The sequence below is a fragment of the Oncorhynchus kisutch genome, linkage group LG23, assembly GCF_002021735.2.
Source record: "Oncorhynchus kisutch isolate 150728-3 linkage group LG23, Okis_V2, whole genome shotgun sequence".
In the NCBI taxonomy this organism is placed as follows: Eukaryota; Metazoa; Chordata; class Actinopteri; order Salmoniformes; family Salmonidae; genus Oncorhynchus; species Oncorhynchus kisutch.
In genome coordinates this window covers 30,588,611-30,607,468 of record NC_034196.2, presented here as the reverse complement: position 1 = coordinate 30,607,468, position 18,858 = coordinate 30,588,611, and the positions used below count along the sequence as shown (strand labels likewise).

The 18,858-nt window shown below is 42.9% G+C and overlaps 1 protein-coding gene across 1 annotated transcript in view; it reads right to left on the bottom strand.

Moving 5' to 3' along the window:
• The window catches only part of LOC109868636 (allograft inflammatory factor 1-like), a 29,438-nt gene continuing 10,580 nt past the window's right edge, over positions 1–18,858 (bottom strand). The window contains exons 3-6 of the mRNA XM_020458335.2: positions 17,006–17,072; positions 14,034–14,075; positions 10,584–10,746; positions 1–600 (exon numbers count right to left, since the gene is read on the bottom strand). Of these exons, the coding sequence (XP_020313924.1) occupies positions 513–600; positions 10,584–10,746; positions 14,034–14,075; positions 17,006–17,072 (360 nt within the window). The 3' untranslated portion in view covers positions 1–512. The remainder of the gene's footprint in view (positions 601–10,583; positions 10,747–14,033; positions 14,076–17,005; positions 17,073–18,858) is intronic.

The window sequence follows — 18,858 nt, the reverse complement described above, 5'->3', positions numbered from 1 at the left end:
CTACGATGAAAATTACAGGCCTCATCCTTTTAAGTGGGAGAACTTGCACAATTGGTGGCTGACTAAATACTTTTTTGTCCCACTGTACATACTGAGGATATCACAAAATTGTCACCTCTGTTAGTTTGATCCCAGCAAACAACACATTGCTCATATTCACAAAACGACTCAAATTACACGGTTATCGCCAAGGGGTTTCAAGTGCTCACACTAATTAAAAATACTTATTTTCTCATCATCAATAAAGATATATACATGTATGTACTGGTCTTAAAAAAGCTAATCTGCCTCGTCTTCACAGCAAATATATATATATATATATATATTTTCCTTCTCTTTTATCTCCCCACATGTTTTGAACAGAGGAGAAGAACCCCCCACCCCTTCTGGGACGTGTGCACATCCTGAGGTGGGGAGTTGATAAGGCTATGTACACGTCCCTGGCTGAGGGCAGGGGCCTTGGTAGGGTCCTAGAATGGTGATATAGTCTAGTGGCTCAGGATGTCCTGGGTCTATGGCAGGCTGGCTATGTCCCGTTTGGGTGGAGGACCATCAGGCTTACAGATGGCCCCGTTAGCCTTGTCCTCGAAAATCATCACCCTGCAGAAAAAAAGAGAGAGAGTGAGAGAGAGGGTGAGAGAGAGAGAGAGAGAGGTCAGTGGCAGACTGCAAAACAAACTCAGTCTCCCAGAGCTAAGGGTAGGTGCTTTTCTAAAAGTACATTGCACAACATTGTCAATGGGGGTGTCCAGCTGTAGAACAGAGAGTAGAGGGTGTTTTTAAGCAGCACTCACACAAGCATGAAACATACATTCCCAGACAAACACACTAAGCACTTTTAGATCCATGTTTACAGTTAGCTTGAAGGGTTACTGGATATGTGGCGTTGGGAAAGTGTGCATGTGTGCACGCACGAGTGAGTGAGAGAAAGAGAGAGAGAGCAAATGAACATATGCCTGTGTATGCATATAGGCTATAGCAGGATTTGGGCCATGCACCGAGGGATGGGGTTTGGGGAACATGGTTGGCAACCCTGCCTAGACTGCCTCTATTCTTCACGGTGCATGGGAGCTGAGAGCTGGGCAGGATTTAAGATGGTTGCCTTGCAGTGTCCACTCAGTGTCCCACACTAACGAAGACAGTGGCCATGGCCGAATACCCATACTAGTGGCATATGTTTTATAGTATGTGAAATTTATAAATCTGTACTCCAAATAGGTAATCTAATGCACGATTGCGTTGACTCCCGTCATTCGTTCATTTTGGTACAGCGCTTCAATTTATCTGATTATCAGCTGTTGTCAAACACCTGAGTCGGAAAAGATGAGTGGTAGCTCAAACGCAGAAATTAGTATTCAGTTTAAGTATGTAGTACACTGTAGTATGGGTATTTGGACACCCCCAGTCACTAACGACACAGTCCCTAACGAGCGGCCAGGTCAGAGAAGGCGATCAGAACAGGACACCCTGCTGAGTTTAACAAGGGGCTTATGTCACCAACCTGACACACTGATCTAAATAGAGTAGAGAGAGAGGGAAGAGGCACAAAACAGAAAGAGAAATAATAGGGGAATATGAGAGGCAGGAGTCCAAATCCCAAAAAAGATTGAGACCATGAAAGGCATTGAGAGAATGAAGGAGGGAACCAGGGACGAAGGGAGAGAGCAAGGGAGAGATGCACACAGAAAACGAGAGAGAGAGAGCTGACAGGTTCTATTCAGGGCGAGCAGGCATCTTTACATTCCTTTTTTGGTTAACCTCAGCAAAGCTCCTATAAGCTCATAATGTGCGCTGATCCCTATGGAGACCAAACCGCTGCCACGGCAACCTGAATGCTGGTTCACGGCTCCCTGGCAACCACAGCCCATTCTTTTCCTGACTATGTTACCCAGGGTTTCAGTGGATGGCTCAATCAGCTACCTCCAGCTGTATCTGCCTGACAGTGGCTACTGGATCAGTGTGTTTGAGGGGATTGCTCATCTTAAATTATGTAATGAGTAGTGATTTGGGATGTAAGATTTGTATTGTAGATAAGTCATTCTGCAAAGCCTTGCTCAGGCCGACCCTCTCGCGAACACCCACTATGCCTCTAAATTCCCTTCTGACAAAGCAGCCTCAGTTGTCAGGCACAGCCACACCGGTTCCACTAATATAGCCGGGATTATCTAATTGGCTGGCTGGGCTCCATGAGGAAAGAGGGATTCCTCATCTCACTGTGTGGTGGTTCACACGATAACCCTGGAAAGCCTATCACACTGACCTGAACTAAGATTCACTCTGAGGACAACACAGAACCATACACAGTTACCGATCAACTACTTACTCCATGATCAAACTCTATAGATCTAACCTTTTATCCATAATAACTAGGATAACTACACAATGCTATGGTAATAATCACTAGTTAACTGATATGGACAAATACCTCGCTATCAATATTCTTCAGATAATCCCTTGATCTTCAAGTTAGAAGTAAACAGAATAGATACATCATTCCGTCCTCTGGTGCTGTGAAGAGGAATGTTTCACCAGTCTTGTCTGTATCTTCCTCTACCAATGAGTATGTTACATGCGCAGTAAAAATTCGATATTAAACTGATTATGGCAATAGGCAGATTATGCAAGTCTCGTAAACACCTTACTCTGCTTATCTTAATTGGTGTGTAGTTAAAAATCAAAGTAAGCATACGTCAATTAAAACACCTGGTTTTCTGAGCAATCATTAGGACACGTGTGTACCTTAAACAGCGTTTCCAGCAGTGTATTTGATCTGAGCATGTGTCAGCACCAGCCCAGCGAGCCTCCCTCTTTAGTGCCAGTGAAGTGTGTTTGGAAAAACTGAAAATATACATCTTATAGTTCACATAAATGTTATAAGTCCGAACTCCGAATTAAATAGTATTCGCAAAAATACCATGGTCACGGTGGTAGAACGTTCATTCTAATTGGTGATTTTCTGCATTTATCAAAAGTCCCATCAGTAGCTTGATTTCAGATGTGTCCATGTAAACAGGATTATTAAGGAAATCATTCTTCTTACAAAGCATGACACTTTTTACATGCCGAGTGATGCAGTGTTCCATCGCTGTGCCACTAGAGATCCTGGTTCGATTCCAGGCTCTGTCGCAGCCGGCCGCGACCGGGAGACCCATGGGGCAGTGCACAATTGGCCCAGCGTCGTCCGGGTTAGGGGAGGGTTTGGCCGGACAGGGAGTTCACCGCTTGTGCTATTTCTCACCTGGGTGTCGAAATACACTTGGAATGTAAACCAAAATGTGAGAAACATTTATGTTAATGTCTGTGTAACTAACTACAGGATATAAATAATATGCTGTGTGTCTGTGTCCGTACGTGTGCGGCCAAATGTGTGGTTAGTTTACTCTGGCACTCAAACGGCCAACCCAAGAAACAATAGGACTGGACTTGGAAAATAGGCCTGGGGGAAAAAAACAAACAAACAATCTGTGAATAACAATTTACTAACCATATAATAACTCCTGTTTTCTGCCTGCAGATCCCTCACTCACTCTCTCAGCTTTCTGATCTCTCTCTCAGTCCCAGGAGAAACTACATAATATAATAAAACAAGAGATGTTGTAGATCGCTGTGGCTAACTTGGACAATGTCCAATCAGATGCATGCATTAAAGGCTGGAGCGGGATAAAGGTTTTTGAGAAGGGTGGGGTGCTTTTCTCAAATCACTCGGAGAATAGAGTTTAGCAACATTTGTCTTTCTCTCTTAGGGCAGTGAATGAGGCCCTATCTAATTCACTCTTAATGGAGAGGAAGGCGGACAACTGCACATCACATGAGAGAGAGCGAGATTCAAGGTCAACATCTGTTTAGTCCCCTTGAATAACGCAATAGTATGGAATTCAGTGACTTCCCCGCTATATAATAAACACTCAAACATGTCTAATATATCAGTCAGAATAAATAGGCCAACTTATTAGGCTATAACTTTCTGAACCGTCCTCGCCCCTCCCTTCCGGCAAGATGTTCATCAGGAGGTGAACATGGATAATTACACCATCTAGTTCAATTAGGACAGGGACCTCACTCCTACTGCGGAAGGATTGGCTTACGTCGGTCCCGGAGCAAACTTAAATTATTCTTGAGCTAGCCAGCTGAAGAGTTCCATCAACCACTCCTGGGCTACAATCACCTATCCGGACCCGTTTTACTGCCTATGCGGAGCACCACAGGGCCTTCACGACTGTACTACCGACGTTATCTGCACGAGGGAGTTATCCAACTGGCTCCTCCGTCGCGACGTTACCTGAACGGCCATCTGCGGCCCGCTAATCGTTAGCTGTCTTATCGGCTGCTATTTGAATAGGTCTCTCTGACCATTTTTCTTGGGTCACTATAACTATATCTATTTTGCCAATTGGATTGATCCCCTCTACCACACGGAACCCCACTAATCTACTAACGGAAACGCACGAAGTGGCTAAAAACAGAACACCGTCCAACACTAGCTTGCTACCGATGGCCCGGCTAGCTGCCTGAATCGCCGTTACCCCAACCAACCTCACTACTAACTGGACCCTTATGATCACTCTCCTTAATGTCAATATGCCTTGTCCATTGCTGTTCTGGTTAGTGTTTATTGGCTTATTTCACTGTCGAGCCTCTAGCCCTGCTCATTATACCTTATCCAACCTTTCAGTTCCACCACCCACACATACGATGACATCACCAGGTTTCAATGATGTTTCTAGAGACAATATCTCTCTCATCACTCAATACCTAGGTTTACCTCCACTGTATTCACATCCTACCATACCTTTGTCTGTACATTATACCTGGAAGCTATTTTATCTCCCCCAGAAACCTCCTTTTACTCTCTGTTCCGGATGTTCTAAACGACCAATTCTCATAGCTTTTAGCTGTACCCTTATCCTACTCCTCCTCTGTTCCTCTGGTGATATAGAGCTGAATCCAGGCCCTGCAGTGCCTAGCTCCACTCCTATTCCCAAGGCGCTCTCTTTTTATGACTTCTGTAACCGTAATAGCCTTGGTTTCATGCATGTTAACATTAGAAGCCTCGTCCCTAAGCTTGTTTTATTCACTGCTTTAGCACAATCTGCCAACCCGGATGTTCTAGCCGTGTCTGAATATATGGCTTAGGAAGACCAACAAAAATTCTGAAATCGGCCAAAGGTGGCAGTGTTGCAATCTACTGCAGAGTTCTGTCCTACTATCCAGGTCTGTACCCAAACAATTTGAACTTCTACTTTAAAAAATCCACCTCTCTAAAAACAAGTCTCTCACTGTTGCCACCTGCTATAGACCACCCTCTGCCCCCAGCTGTGCTCTGGACACCATATGTGAACTGATTGCCCCCCATCTATCTTCAGAGCTCGTGCTGATAGGCGACCTAAACTGGAACATGCTTAACACCCCAGCCATCCTACAATCTAAGCTTGATGCCCCCAATCTCGCACAAATTATCAATGAACCTACCAGGTACCACCCCAAAGCCATAAACATGGGCACCCTCATAGATATCATCATAACCAACTTGCCCTCTAAATACACCTCTGCTGTTTTCAACCAAGATCTCAGCGATCACTGCCACATTGCCTGCATCCGTAATGGATCAGCGGTCAAACGACCTCCACTCATCACTGTCAAACGCTCCCTGAAACACTTCAGCGAGCAGGCCTTTCTAATCGACCTGGCCCGGGTATCCTGGAAGGATATTGACCTCATCCCGTCAGTAGAGGATGCCTGGTTATTTTTTTTAATTGCCTTCCTCACCATCTTAAATAAGCATGACCCATTCAAGAAATTTAGAACCAGGAACAGGTATAGCCCCTGGTTCTCTCCAGACCTGACTGCCCTTAACCAACAAAAAGCATCCTATGGCGTTCTGCATTAGCATCGAACAGCCCCCGTGATATGCAACTTTTCAGGGAAGCTAGAAACCAATAACACAGGCAGTTAGAAAAGCCAAGGCTAGCTTTTTCAAGCAGAAATGTGCTTCCTGCAACACAAAATCAAAAGTTCTGGGACACTTATTCCTTGGAGAATAAGAACACCTCCTCCCAGCTGCCCACTGCACTGAGGATAGGAAACACTGTCACTACCGATAAGTCCACTATAATTGAGAATTTCAATAAGCATTTTTCTACGGCTGGCCATGCTTTCCACCTGGCTACCCCTACCCCGGTCAACAGCACTGCACCCCCCACAGCAACTCGCCCAAGCCTTCCCCATTTCTCCTTCTCCCAAATCCAGTCAGCTGATGTTCTGAAAGAGCTGCAAAATCTGGACCCCTACAAATGTATTTATTTGTATTTATTTTACCTTTATTTAACCAGGTAGGCTAGTTGAGAACAAGTTCTCATTTGCAACTGCGACCTGGCCAAGATAAAGCGTAGCAATTCGACACATACAACTGAGTTACACAAGGAATAAACAAAACATACAGTCAATAATACAGTAGAACAAAACAAAACAAAAAGTCGATATACAGTGAGTGCAAATGAGGTAAGTTAAGGAAATAATTACAATATAGCAATTAAACACTGGAACAGTAGATCGGCAGAAGATGAATGTGCAGGTAGAGATACTGGGGTGCAAAGGAGCAAAATAAATAAATAAATAGATACCAGTATGGGGATGAGGTAGGTACATAGATGGGCTGTTTACAGATGGGCTATGTACAGGTGCAGTGATCTGTAAGCTGCTCTGACAGCTGGTGCTTAAAGCTAGTGAGGGAGATGTGAGTCTCCAGCTTCAGAGATTTTTGCAATTCGTTCCAGTCATGGGCAGCAGAGAACTGGAAGGAAAGACGACCAAAGGAGGAATTGGCTTTGGGGGTGACAAGTGAGATATACCTGCTGGAGTGCGTGCTACGAGTGTGTGCTGCTATGGTGATCAGTGAGCTGAGATAAGGCGGGGCTTTACCTAGTAGAGACTTGTAGATAACCTGTAGCCAGTGGGTTTGGCGACGAGTATGAAGCGAGGGCCAACCAGAGCGTACAGGTCGCAATGGTGGGTAGTGTATGGGGATTTGGTGACAAAACGGAAAAGTAACTTTTACAGGGTCGATGTTTTGGAATGTAGTCAACATTGTTTGTTTCATGCTCCTCCCACCATGGCGATTTAACGCTGGTTCGGTACTAGAAGTTTTGTTAAGTTCTACACTTCTGTCAAAATGTGTCTCAAGTGATTGAGAAGATCAAGTCTGCCTATCAGAGCAGACCCTTTATAACGCAAAGTGCCTGCTCTACTTCCTCATTCATTGCTAGAGCTGTCTGGACTGCATTGTTAGCTCCCCACTCATGCTGCACAAACGTTAACACACTTGAATAATGCAACACAGCATGCATGACTATTTTCAAAACAATATTCATACATTCTAGACCACATTTACAATACAAGACGATAACAGTAGCTTCCAGCTTTGACTGTAGGCTACCAAAAACAAATCAACTTCTTCATCACCCTCTCCTCCACCTGTGGTAAATTCAATTGATTGGACATGATTTGGAAAAGGCACACACCTGTCTATGGAAGAAGTTTGAAAGCCTCTTCCTAGAACTGGCTGCCCAGCCACTGAGCAGTCGGGGAAGAAGGGTCTTGGTCAGGGAGGTGACCAAGAACCCAATGGTCACTCTAACAGAGTTCCTCTGTGGAGATGGGAGCACCTTCTAGAAGAACAACCATCTCTGTAACACTCCACCAAATCAGGCCTTTATGGTAGAGTGGCCAGACAGAAGCCACTTCTCAGTAAAAGGCACATTACAGCCTGCTTGGAGTTTGCCAAAAGGCACCTAAGACTCTCAGACCATGTGAAACAAGATTCTCTGGTCTGATGAAACCAAGATTCAACTCTTTGGCCTGAATGCCAAGCGGCACGTCTGGAGGAAAGTAGGCACCTCCTATCACCTGGCCAATACCATCCCTACGGTGAAGCATGGATGGCAGCATCATGCTGTGGGAATGTTTTTCAGCAGTAAGGACTGGGAGACTAGTCGAGGGAAAGATGAACGGAGCAAAGTACAGAGATCCTTAATGAAAACCTGCTCCAGAGCGCTCAGGACCTGGGGCGAAGGTTCACCTTCCAACAGGGCAACGACACTAAGCACACAGCCAAGACAATGCAGGGGTGGCTTCGGGACAAGTCTCTGAATGTCCTTGAGTGGCCCAGCCAGATTCCGGACTTCAACCCGATCGAACATCTCTGGAGAGACCTGAAAAAAACTGGGCATCGAAGCTCCCCATCCAACCTAACAGTGCTTGAGAGGATCTGCAGAGAAGAATGGGAGAAACTCCCAAATACAGGTGTGCCAAGCTTGTAGGCTGTAATTCCTGCCAAAGCTGCTTCAACAAAGTACTGAGTAAAGGCTCTGAATAGTTATGTAAATGTAGGTGGTGGACGTGGCAGATGGCATGGCAATGAGTGCGGTTGGCTGTCGGCGCAACTACATTTTAGGAGGCCCCCCATCTTGGCACTGTAGAGAAAGTTTTACATTTTAAAGCAATTTCCTACAATTCTACAAATTTCTCCAAGGAGCAGAGAGAACATTTTGCAGTTTTAAAGCTAATATCCTGCAATTCTACATATTCTGTTATGGATAATGCTGTGTTCGTTTGCTCAAACATAACAAAATGATATCTGCTAAATCCATTGTTTTTTTTAAATGTTAAATTCTCCCTGACTGTCTAGCTTTTATTTTGGTGATTGTTAGTTCTCTAAGATTATATTATAAACAAATATAGATCCACTCTTTTTTTACTTACTTTATATCTGTTTTAGTCATTTAAGTTTATACTTCATGCGTTTTTCCATCCCAAAAATGTAGAAAACATGTTATCATAATATATTAATCGATTACAATGGCAGAAAAACCCTGACTGACTGAATTTGTTGTATTGTGAAGAAAATTTGACACAGACCACGCATCTGAATGCACTCATGACTCTATTCTATGAACACCAAAATTACAATCTGTCTCTCTGAAATGCCTTGTGAAAGCCTAACACTAAGATTGTATTCAATAATTTAGCTAGTCATGTTGGCAATAGAACAAGGTTTCAAATTATGCCCACCTGACCCAGATTGTGATATATAATGGCCCGTTTTTGGAATGTGTAAACAGAAGTAATTGTGTAAAGGCAGACATGGAGGGCTGTGTTCCAAACAAAACTACATGTGCTTGCTCTAGTTCTTCAACAGCACAGCTAGGAAAGAAAAAAAAAAGAAAGAAAAAAAAGCCACATATAGTTGAAAACTTTGAGTCAAACTTCCTGGTTAAATAAAAGGTTAAATAAATAAATAAATAAATAGTGCACTGAAATGACTTAGGAACTGTGTACACTTTGGAGAGATATGTCACTTGGAAACACCAGTTAGACCTCGCACTCAAACACGTGTAAGTTTGTCTTATGTTGCATCTACCCCACATTTCCAACAATCTTATCATGTTACTGAATGCATTCAGATATTTTCAGATTACGTTGTCAGCAAATGTGGCGAAAAGTACAGTAAATGATAATGCACATAAAATCAACAGTGTAATGTTTGGATTCAGTCTTGTGTTAGGTGAACTGTTGCGTCCTCACCTTTAGTCAAATACTTTTCCATAATATCCAAACTGTTCCCTTTAAATTCCTACCATGGTTATGCATATGCTTTCATTTCACATTTGAGTCATTTAGCAGACACTCTTATCCAGACCGACTTAGAGGAGCAATTAGGTTTAAGTGCCTTGCTCAAGGTATATTTATTCCGTAAGAAACATATCAATTTAGCCCTATCCATAAAAGCCAATTCACACGAGTCTAAGGAGCTAAAAGAGACAGAGCACACTTCTATGCAAAGGTTGTTGATCAGTACAGTAAACTGTTCTCCTAGCAGCTGCCAATAAAATAAGTCCTAAATAGAAGGGATTGTTTGTAATCTGTTGACCAATGAAATCAGCTAAAACAAGCTCAATAACTCAAATGCATGCACACACTCCTTTTGAATAATACACATTCACGTGTATTGTGAATAGACCTAGGCAACATTTTGATTTACCCAGTTTATCAATAGAGATTTACAGTTCAAATAAATGATTGCCATTGTCGTTTTTGTAGTTAGATTGGTAAAAAGTCAAATTGACTGTGATTGATTCATTAATGCATACACGGCTGTCTCTAAAAGCACATAATGTTTAAATGTAATGATATTGAACTCTCGATGCCCAACGATTGAACAGAGCAGTAGCTGAGTTTCTCTCTTTGGATCGAGTGCCATTGTGTGACTTGGGCTAATATGCCTTCTTTTATTTGGTGGTATCGTTTTGGTATCGAGTATCGTGATGGTATCGAGTATTGTGATACTAAACATGGTTTCGGTATTGAAGTCAAAGTTCTGGTATCGTGACAACACACACGCCGAAATACAAAGAACATCAACCGAGACATATTGTAGGCAACAATGCATGTGGTCACTCACACACCCACACGGAAGAAAAACAGATGCCAACGAAACATGACGCAATACAAAGCACATATGTCGGCGACAGGTGCCGCACACACACCAACCCAATACACCACAACAGACACACACCACAAACACTCACAGTTTGAGAACGGCCGAGCGCTTGCCCAGCATCATCTTGACGAAGTCTCTGTAGTTGATGCTGTCGCTGATGCCTTCGGTCACCTCAGAGATCATCTTCTTCATCTCCAGGTGGGTCTTAGGAACACCCAGCTTCTCCATCATCCTCTTCAGACCCATCATATCTGGAGGAAAACACAGGAGAATGGTTAACACAAACGAGAATGACACACACAACACCTGGCAAACACACATACGCAAGCAGCCAAATGTGCTTGCCCGACACCTGTTTTCAAGGCCAGTAGGTCAACTACAGTATCACCTTTCTAGTGGGATACAATCATGACTAATAAACCCCTTACAGACATCTAGTTCATCCAATACAGACAACACACTGAGGTATTAACCAATGTTCCCTCATATTTTTTCCCTGCACTGAGCAAACTTCAGGTCTGTTGAGCGCAAACTTGAACGTCGTAGAAATTCTGTGCAACTTCCAGTGCACGTATACTGTGAACACTGAGGTTGTACCACTTTAAGTTACAGTTTTAACAGTGGCCAAGTAGACTACTTTATCGTAATGTAGGCCTACCAGAGTGGCCTACCATCAAAATGCATCCAATAATATTTTAACATAGAAATAGCTGTTCTAGCATTCAGCCTACAGTAGCAGCCAATGTGTGGTGTTCAATGTAGGCCAACATTCCATGAGACTTAAAAATAAAAAAAACTTGACATTAATACATTCATCCACTTGTCCTTCAGACAAGGAGGTGACTGAAAATGTGTTGTTTGAAACCACTTTACAAAATAAAAAGCATTGTTATTCCCCATTATTAGAAAATCAGACAAATTATGCTACCCTCTGTCTATTGGCTACTTATTAAAGCTAGTCTCAAAATACAAAACCTCCCTTTAAGACAAAAAAAAGCTCTTTACCGGACTCGCTTTTCAAAGACGCCTAGAAATGCACACGTTTAGTGCTCTTGTAGGAAGAAATCACTCTCCTATTGCTGACTATAAATGATTTAACTGGCTAATAACTCACTACCTAGCAAAGGATATGAACAACATGTGCATGTACATGTACATGCAGCTCTCGCTTTGATCTCAAAACAAGCACATTTATTTACTACCGCTCATGCTGTAAACCGTCCAGTTCAAAGTAAATGGCCTGGATACATATATGGCAATGGTCTACTTACATATAGGTCTACTGTAGCTCATTGTTTATGCCCCACCAGTCTGTGTAGAGTAGGGGCTGAGTATTACGTGTCAATGCAATAGAATCCTACTCCAATGCGTTCTCCCTACAACAAAATCTCTTACATAGTTTGTTTTGGTAAGTTGCATTGAAAGTGGCTAATATTGCGTTGATTTGATTACAATTGCCACAGTAAAGGGAAACGTTGATAGTGTTAACAGGGAAAACTATAGAAGTGGTCGCTGTCAAGATCACGGAGTCAAAACGCAAGCAGAGACTTACCGCTCAGATACATGACAAAAAACCCTGTAAAATTATGTAACATTAATTAATTAAAAACAGTACTGTAGCAATGAGGTTTGTGCAGTAAACCCAATACATTATCACTGCATATTGGCTTTGCTTGAATTGCCCTGCCGATGCATTGCTGTTCGGGACATTTTCTTAAATTATATTTCAAAATTTGAGGAAGGCTATATGATCACACTGGTAATAGATATGTTGTTGAATAATTTGTGAGGCACAGCTGAGTGAGCATACATTTAAATAATTTGCTTTTTATTTTACTAGGCAGATGGTGCCTGCATCTAGACTAAGGGTCAGCCTCAACATCCCTCCGCTCTCCCTTTCATCCACTGACACTGACCAAAGAGGGACACCGTCTTCCAGCTGATAGGAAAAATAGAGTCGCACCGCATTATTTCTGCCTCATGCACAAATTCATGTTGTTACTCCTATGAACAGAGAAAGTGAAATATATCACGATATTAAAAAAGACCCATGCTGCTAACACAGGCCTATAAATATACTTTCCTACTCATTCCTTACTGCTGCACTGCATGTTGTAGCACTGTGTGGAAATAGGAAGAAGGCACATTTTATGGCTTATAAAAGTGTTGAATACAAAGTTCACAGTGCGGAGTAAGAACTTAAAGACTAACGCACTCATAAAAACAGCTGCCCTTCACTGTATCTGTTGACAGTCTCTCTAGTAATGGTTTTAAACATTTTTGAAATCTCAAAGTATCAACTTTGCTGTAGCTTTATTTATTTATTTTTTAACCTTTTTCGTGATATCCAATTGTGAATCTTGTCTCATCGCTGCAGCAACCCAACGGGCTCGGGAGAGGCGAAGGTTGAGCCATGTGTCCTCCAAAACATGATCCTTAACACCTGTCTGCTTAACACGCCACAAGGAGTCGCTCGAGTGCGATGAGCCTAGTAAAGCCCCCCCCCCCCGGTCAAACTCTCCCCTAACCCGGACGACGCTGGGTCAATTATGCGCCGCCCTATGGGACTCACGGTCACGTCTGGTTGTGACACAGCCTGGGATCAAATCAGGTGCATCTACTGCCAACAGCCCGAAACTAATAAATACAAAATAAGAACAAGGCTTTATCATTGGGTTTTTTACTGAAATATTTGGCGATTGACTAAGAACGCCGGCTAAGAACGGTCGATCAAATCAAAATTTATTGGTCACATACACATGGTTAGCAGATGTTAATGCGAGTGTAGTGAAATTATTATGCTTCTAGTTCCGACATTGCAGTAATATCTAACAAATTCACAACGACTGCCTTATACACACAATGTAAAGGGATGGAATCAGAATATGTACATATAAACATATGGATGCACGATGGCCATGCGGCATAGGCAAGATGCAGTAGATGGTATAAAATACTCGTATATACATATGAGATGAGTAATATAGGATATGTAAACATTATTAAAGTGGCATAATTTAAAGTGACTAGTGATACCTTTATTAAATCAATTCATTAAAAGTAGCCAGTGATTGTAGTCTGTATGTTGGCAGCAGTCTCTCTATGTTATTGATGGCTGTTTAACAGTCTGACTGCCTCGGTGACCACTACTCTAGAAAGTTGAGTGAAGTTCAATCTCATGGGGCGTCAGGGTAGCCTAGTGGTTAGAGCATTGGACTAGTAACCGAAAGGTTGCAAGTTCAAATCCCCCAGCTGACAAGGTACAAATCTGTCCTAGGCCATCATTGAAAATAAGAATTTGTTCTTAACTGACTTGCCTAGTTACATAAAGGTACAATATATAAATAAATTCTCTCTGTGGGTTGATATTTCTGTACTGCAGTCCAGGAGAAGCGGGCAGTCTCTGGGCTACTGCGCACAGCTTAGAGGGAACATTTGTCTTAACTACTGCTCAGTAATATCTCACACAGGTCAATTATCCTTATTATGACTGAAGTTGTGTATCACTGCTGAGCTGCTTGCTGGTTCCACTACTTACCAATCTCTCCCTGGTCATTCAGGTCAAACTCTGCATATTTGTCTGCAAAACAAACACACAGCAGACTAAATAAGGAGTGTGGTGAACCAACCCCCCTCATACCCTCCAGAGACACACACCACAACATTCTCAAACACACCATATATACAGTAACACACACAGCATTCATAAAGTATTCAGACCCCTTCACTTTTTCACATTATCACCTTATTCTAGAAAATGTATTAAATATAGTATTTTCACACAATACCCCACATGACAAAGCACAAACATATAATACATTTAAAAATGATGAGAAAGTGCATGCAGCCTCAATTAGCTAGCTAGCTTAAAGGGATGCTAAGGGGATTGGCAATGAGGCCCTTTATCTAGTTCCCCAGAGTAAGATGAACTTGTAGATACCATTTTTATGTCTCTGCGTGCAGTTTGAAGGAAGTTGCTAAATAGCGCTAGCGTAATTGCTAACTAGCATTAGCGCAATGACTGGAAGTCCATGGGTACATGCTAGCTGATACCCATTGACTTCCAGTCATTGCTCTGACACTAGTTAGCATTGGCTCGCAAAACAACCTCTAACTTCATTCATACTGGACAGAGATATACAAATGGTATCCAATAGTTAATCTGACTCTGGGGAAGTAGACAAAGGTCCTCATTGCCAAAAATCTGAAGTATCCCGGTTTAATGCAGTCAAGACAGGTACTACACAATCATATTGGATGATAAATAACCCGAGGTATGGCAGCGATTAGTCTACTATAGCGGGAGTCAGCTTGGTTGGTTGCCGTCTCTCCCTCCCTACAGACAGCACGACCCCTGCTAGAGAGGGTCACCGCTCTACCTCCTTTCCCTCGCGCTTTATCAGCTCTGGTTAATAAAGTAGCTTAAAAATTGACTTCTCTGCTGCTTCTCACCCAGATCGGAAGGGGTTTGCATCTGACCAGGCCTACACAGAATGGGTCGAGTTGTCCTCGGGTCTGTTCGGAACTGATCATTCATACACACACACACACAGTACATAAATAATCAGGTCCAGATGGGAAAGCCCCAAGTCCATTTTGGAACGGGTCCAAATTTTGGGGCTGTGAAGGCCTCTAGGTGAAAAGCCCTGGAGGGCGGCTGTTTCTGAGATACTGGATCTGGTGCGCCTGGCACCGACAATCCTACCACGTTCAGTCGATTTTGTCCATTCTAACGTTCAATCGAACAGTAACTGAATACCTTGATGCCCGTCTGCCTGCTTTATAAAGCAAGCAACAACCAAGTGACTTACTGTCTGTAGGAGCGATCCATTTTTGGGAACGGGGTGGTGTACCTAATAAACTGTCTGGTGAGTGTAGGTCAGATCCTTCATAATGTAGCCTGATAATTTATCAGTAAGTAGTAGGGGGACAATGCTGACCCTGTACGTAACTTCTGAGGAGAGGGCCCCTCCAGTTCCAGCCTCCCACCTAAACACTGCTGCGAGTGGGCCTCGTCCTAAAGCCCTCTGTAAATCATCCATCCACACACGGATAGTCTCAACTAAACAAGTATATTCTTCTTAGGGGGAGCGGGAAGTCCTCAGAGAGGATAAGCTACTTCACTCACCTTTTGGAACATGAGAACATTGAGGAATCCTACATTCCTCAATGTTCTCATGTTCCAAAAGGTGAGTGAAGTAGCTTATCCTCTCTGAGGACTTCCCGCTCCAACCTATTCACCTTTTCGGGCTTGGCTGTGTGCTTAAGGGCAAGAACTGACAATCACACATTGTCTCGCTTTCTTCCCCAACCCTTTCTCACCTCTTTCCCTCCCTTTCTTCTCTCCATGGTCAGGAGTTTGTTCTGACAGATATATTTGTGTGAAAGAGACATCAAACCCTGGAGCGTGGGTAGCGGTTGGTTTGAAGGCTCAGCTGAGACAGAAGGATGCTACATGGAAAGCCTCCTGTCATTTTTATTTTTTAAATGATGTATTGTGCTCTTGACTGCTGCCTTGCTCTTTGTTCATTCTATCAAAAAATAACAATACCTCCAAACAATTGCTGTAACAGCTTTTGATAGCTCTATATTATTCCTGTGTTATTAATCACATCTCAGAGGCTGAGAGAGAGCTCTGATCTAGAAGCATAAGATCTAAACTGAGACAGGAAACAAGCTTTGAAGCACAGCGGCAATCAGCAGGGAGGAGGAACCGAGGGGGCAAAGGTAAGGAAGTCAGGGGTCAGTCAGATACCATAGAAACTAGAACGAGATTGTAGCATGGAGAGAGCCATCCTCTCAGGATCTCCCTGGGACCCTGCATGTTTATAGACCATTTCCTGCACTGCACGGTGGAGTATGAGAAAGACATACAGCATTGGGGCTCTATCTAGGTCTGGTCTCCCATGTTTATAATCTTAGGACTTACCCCACACACATACTACACTGACTAGCAACTCTCATACCTGTCCCTTGAACGATGACACAGAGTTAATGTAGACCGTAATATGGCAGGAACCTGGGAGTCTTTGAGGTAAGCCCCGGTCTCAAAGCTGTGGTATGATAGTTAATCTGGTCCTGTTATTCTACTCCCTATAACCACATGTTCCCCAGAGCCCTGGATAAAACAACAACAACAACCAGAGGAGTGGAGCAGCCACATTCCTGCTGCCTGGACTGCTGGGGACAGGTCGGGCTTCACAACCCACTTAGAAATCAGTACAGAACACACACACACTAAAAAACAGACACAAAAGACAAAGATCAGCAATAACCGACTACATTATCATGCTGTTAGTTTGCCTGTCCAAGTAGACCTGGCACCATGCAATAACACACGTAATGACACTTAAACAGTAATGAGATGGCAGCACAAACAAACACATTGACATATGGTACACACCCCCACAGGCAACTCACTCCCACTCCTCTTTGATTAAGAGCTAAAATAGGACAGTGATACACCAGATATTCCAGGTCGGGTAGGTCTTTCCTGGTAGAATTCCTTACTTTTAAAAGAATCCAGTTTTTCCAGGAGGTCCTCCTCATCCCGGTATTTCTGGTCTTCCATGTATTCCTAAGGAGAGAAGAAGAAGGAAATAAATCTTATATCCTTGCTGAGTATCAGGTCTAACATGGCATCAGATTCACAAAATGTTACCTCCCAATTATCTCTTCTGCCCAAAGTGCACTTTCTTTCACTGGCTTATAAGGAAAAGACTGGGATAAGAAATATGGTGGAAACTCCAAATATTCCATGCCGCCACCAATCAAATGCTTTTTCGATTGGTGGGAAGAAGTGAACGGGTGTACACTTCAGGTTTCAATGTATCTGAAAGAGGTTTCAATGTGTCAGAAACGTGAGCTAATTAGTTTAAGTACAGCACAGGACAACGACATCTCGACCTCAAAGATGTCCTCCTCAGAAATCTTTTGTCTTGGTAAAATGGAACACCCCACAAGGGTGAAGGAAAGAGAGAACATCTCTGGACATTTCTGGCAGCTAATGAAAAACTAATGGAGCAATCTGTAGTGTAAGACAGATTTCCCATGCCAAGTCTAAAGGGTCTGTAAAGACACAGGCTGCTTCCCAAATGGAACCATATTCCCAATTTAGTGCACTATAAAGGGAATAGGGAGCAGCCACCCATAGAGTGTGTTCCTATAGGGCTCATTAAACAAGTTGGATGAATGACTGATACCGGAGTCAGTAAAGAAAGGTAGACCACTATTGTGACTGACTGACTGACTGTTCAGGTGATGTCAGGGGATTTAGATACCTTTAATGTCTGAAGGTGTGTTAGTACAGTACATGTACGAGGAGGAGGGGGATGGAAGCTATACTGTTACACTGGCAATACTATAGTGCCTATAAGAACATCCAATAGTCAAAGGTATAGGAAATACAAATGGTATAGAGCGAAATAGTCCTATAAATACTATATTAACTACAACCTAAAACCTCTTACCTTGGAATATTGAAGTCTCATGTTAAAAGGAACCACCAACTTTCATATGTTCTCATGTTCTGAGCAAGGAACTTGCTAAACGTTAGCTTTTTTACATGGCACACATTACTTTCTTCTCCAACACTTTGTTTTTGCATTATTTAAACCAAATTGAACATGTTTCATTATTTGAGGCTACATTGATTTTATATTAAGTTAAAATAAGTGTTAAGTCAGTATTATTGTAATTGTCATTATTACATTTTTTTTTTAAACAAATAAAAAATAAAACAAAAACGCCCGATTAACCGGTATCGGCCTTTTTGGTCCTCCAATAATCGGTATCGGCCTTTTTGGTCCTCCAATAATCGGTATCGGCTTTGAAAAATCATAATCGGTCGACCTCTACTCTGGAGCAGGTTTCATCAAGGATCTCTGTACTTTGCTCCGTTCATCTTGCCTCAATCCTGACTAGTCTCCCAGTCCCTGCTGCTGAAAATCATCTCTACAGATGCTTCACAGTAGGGATGGTTTCATCAGACCAGAGAATCTTGTTTCACATGGTCTGAGAGTCTTTAGGTACCTTTTGGCAAACTCCAAGCAGGCTGTCATGTGCCTTTTTACTGAGGAGTGGCTTCTGTGTGGCCACTACCATAAAGGCCTGCTTGGTAGAGTGCTGCAGAGATGATTGTCCTTCTGGAAGGTTCTCCCATCTCCACTGAGGAACTCTGTCAGAGTGACAATTGGGTTCTTGATCAACTCCCTGGCCAAGGCCCTTCTCCCCCGATTGCTCAGTTTGGCTGGGCGGCCAGCTCTAGGAAGAGTCTTTGGGGTTTCAAACGTCTTCCATGTAAGAATGATGGAGGCTACTCTGTTCTTGAGGATCTTCAATGCTGCAGACATTTTTTGGTACCC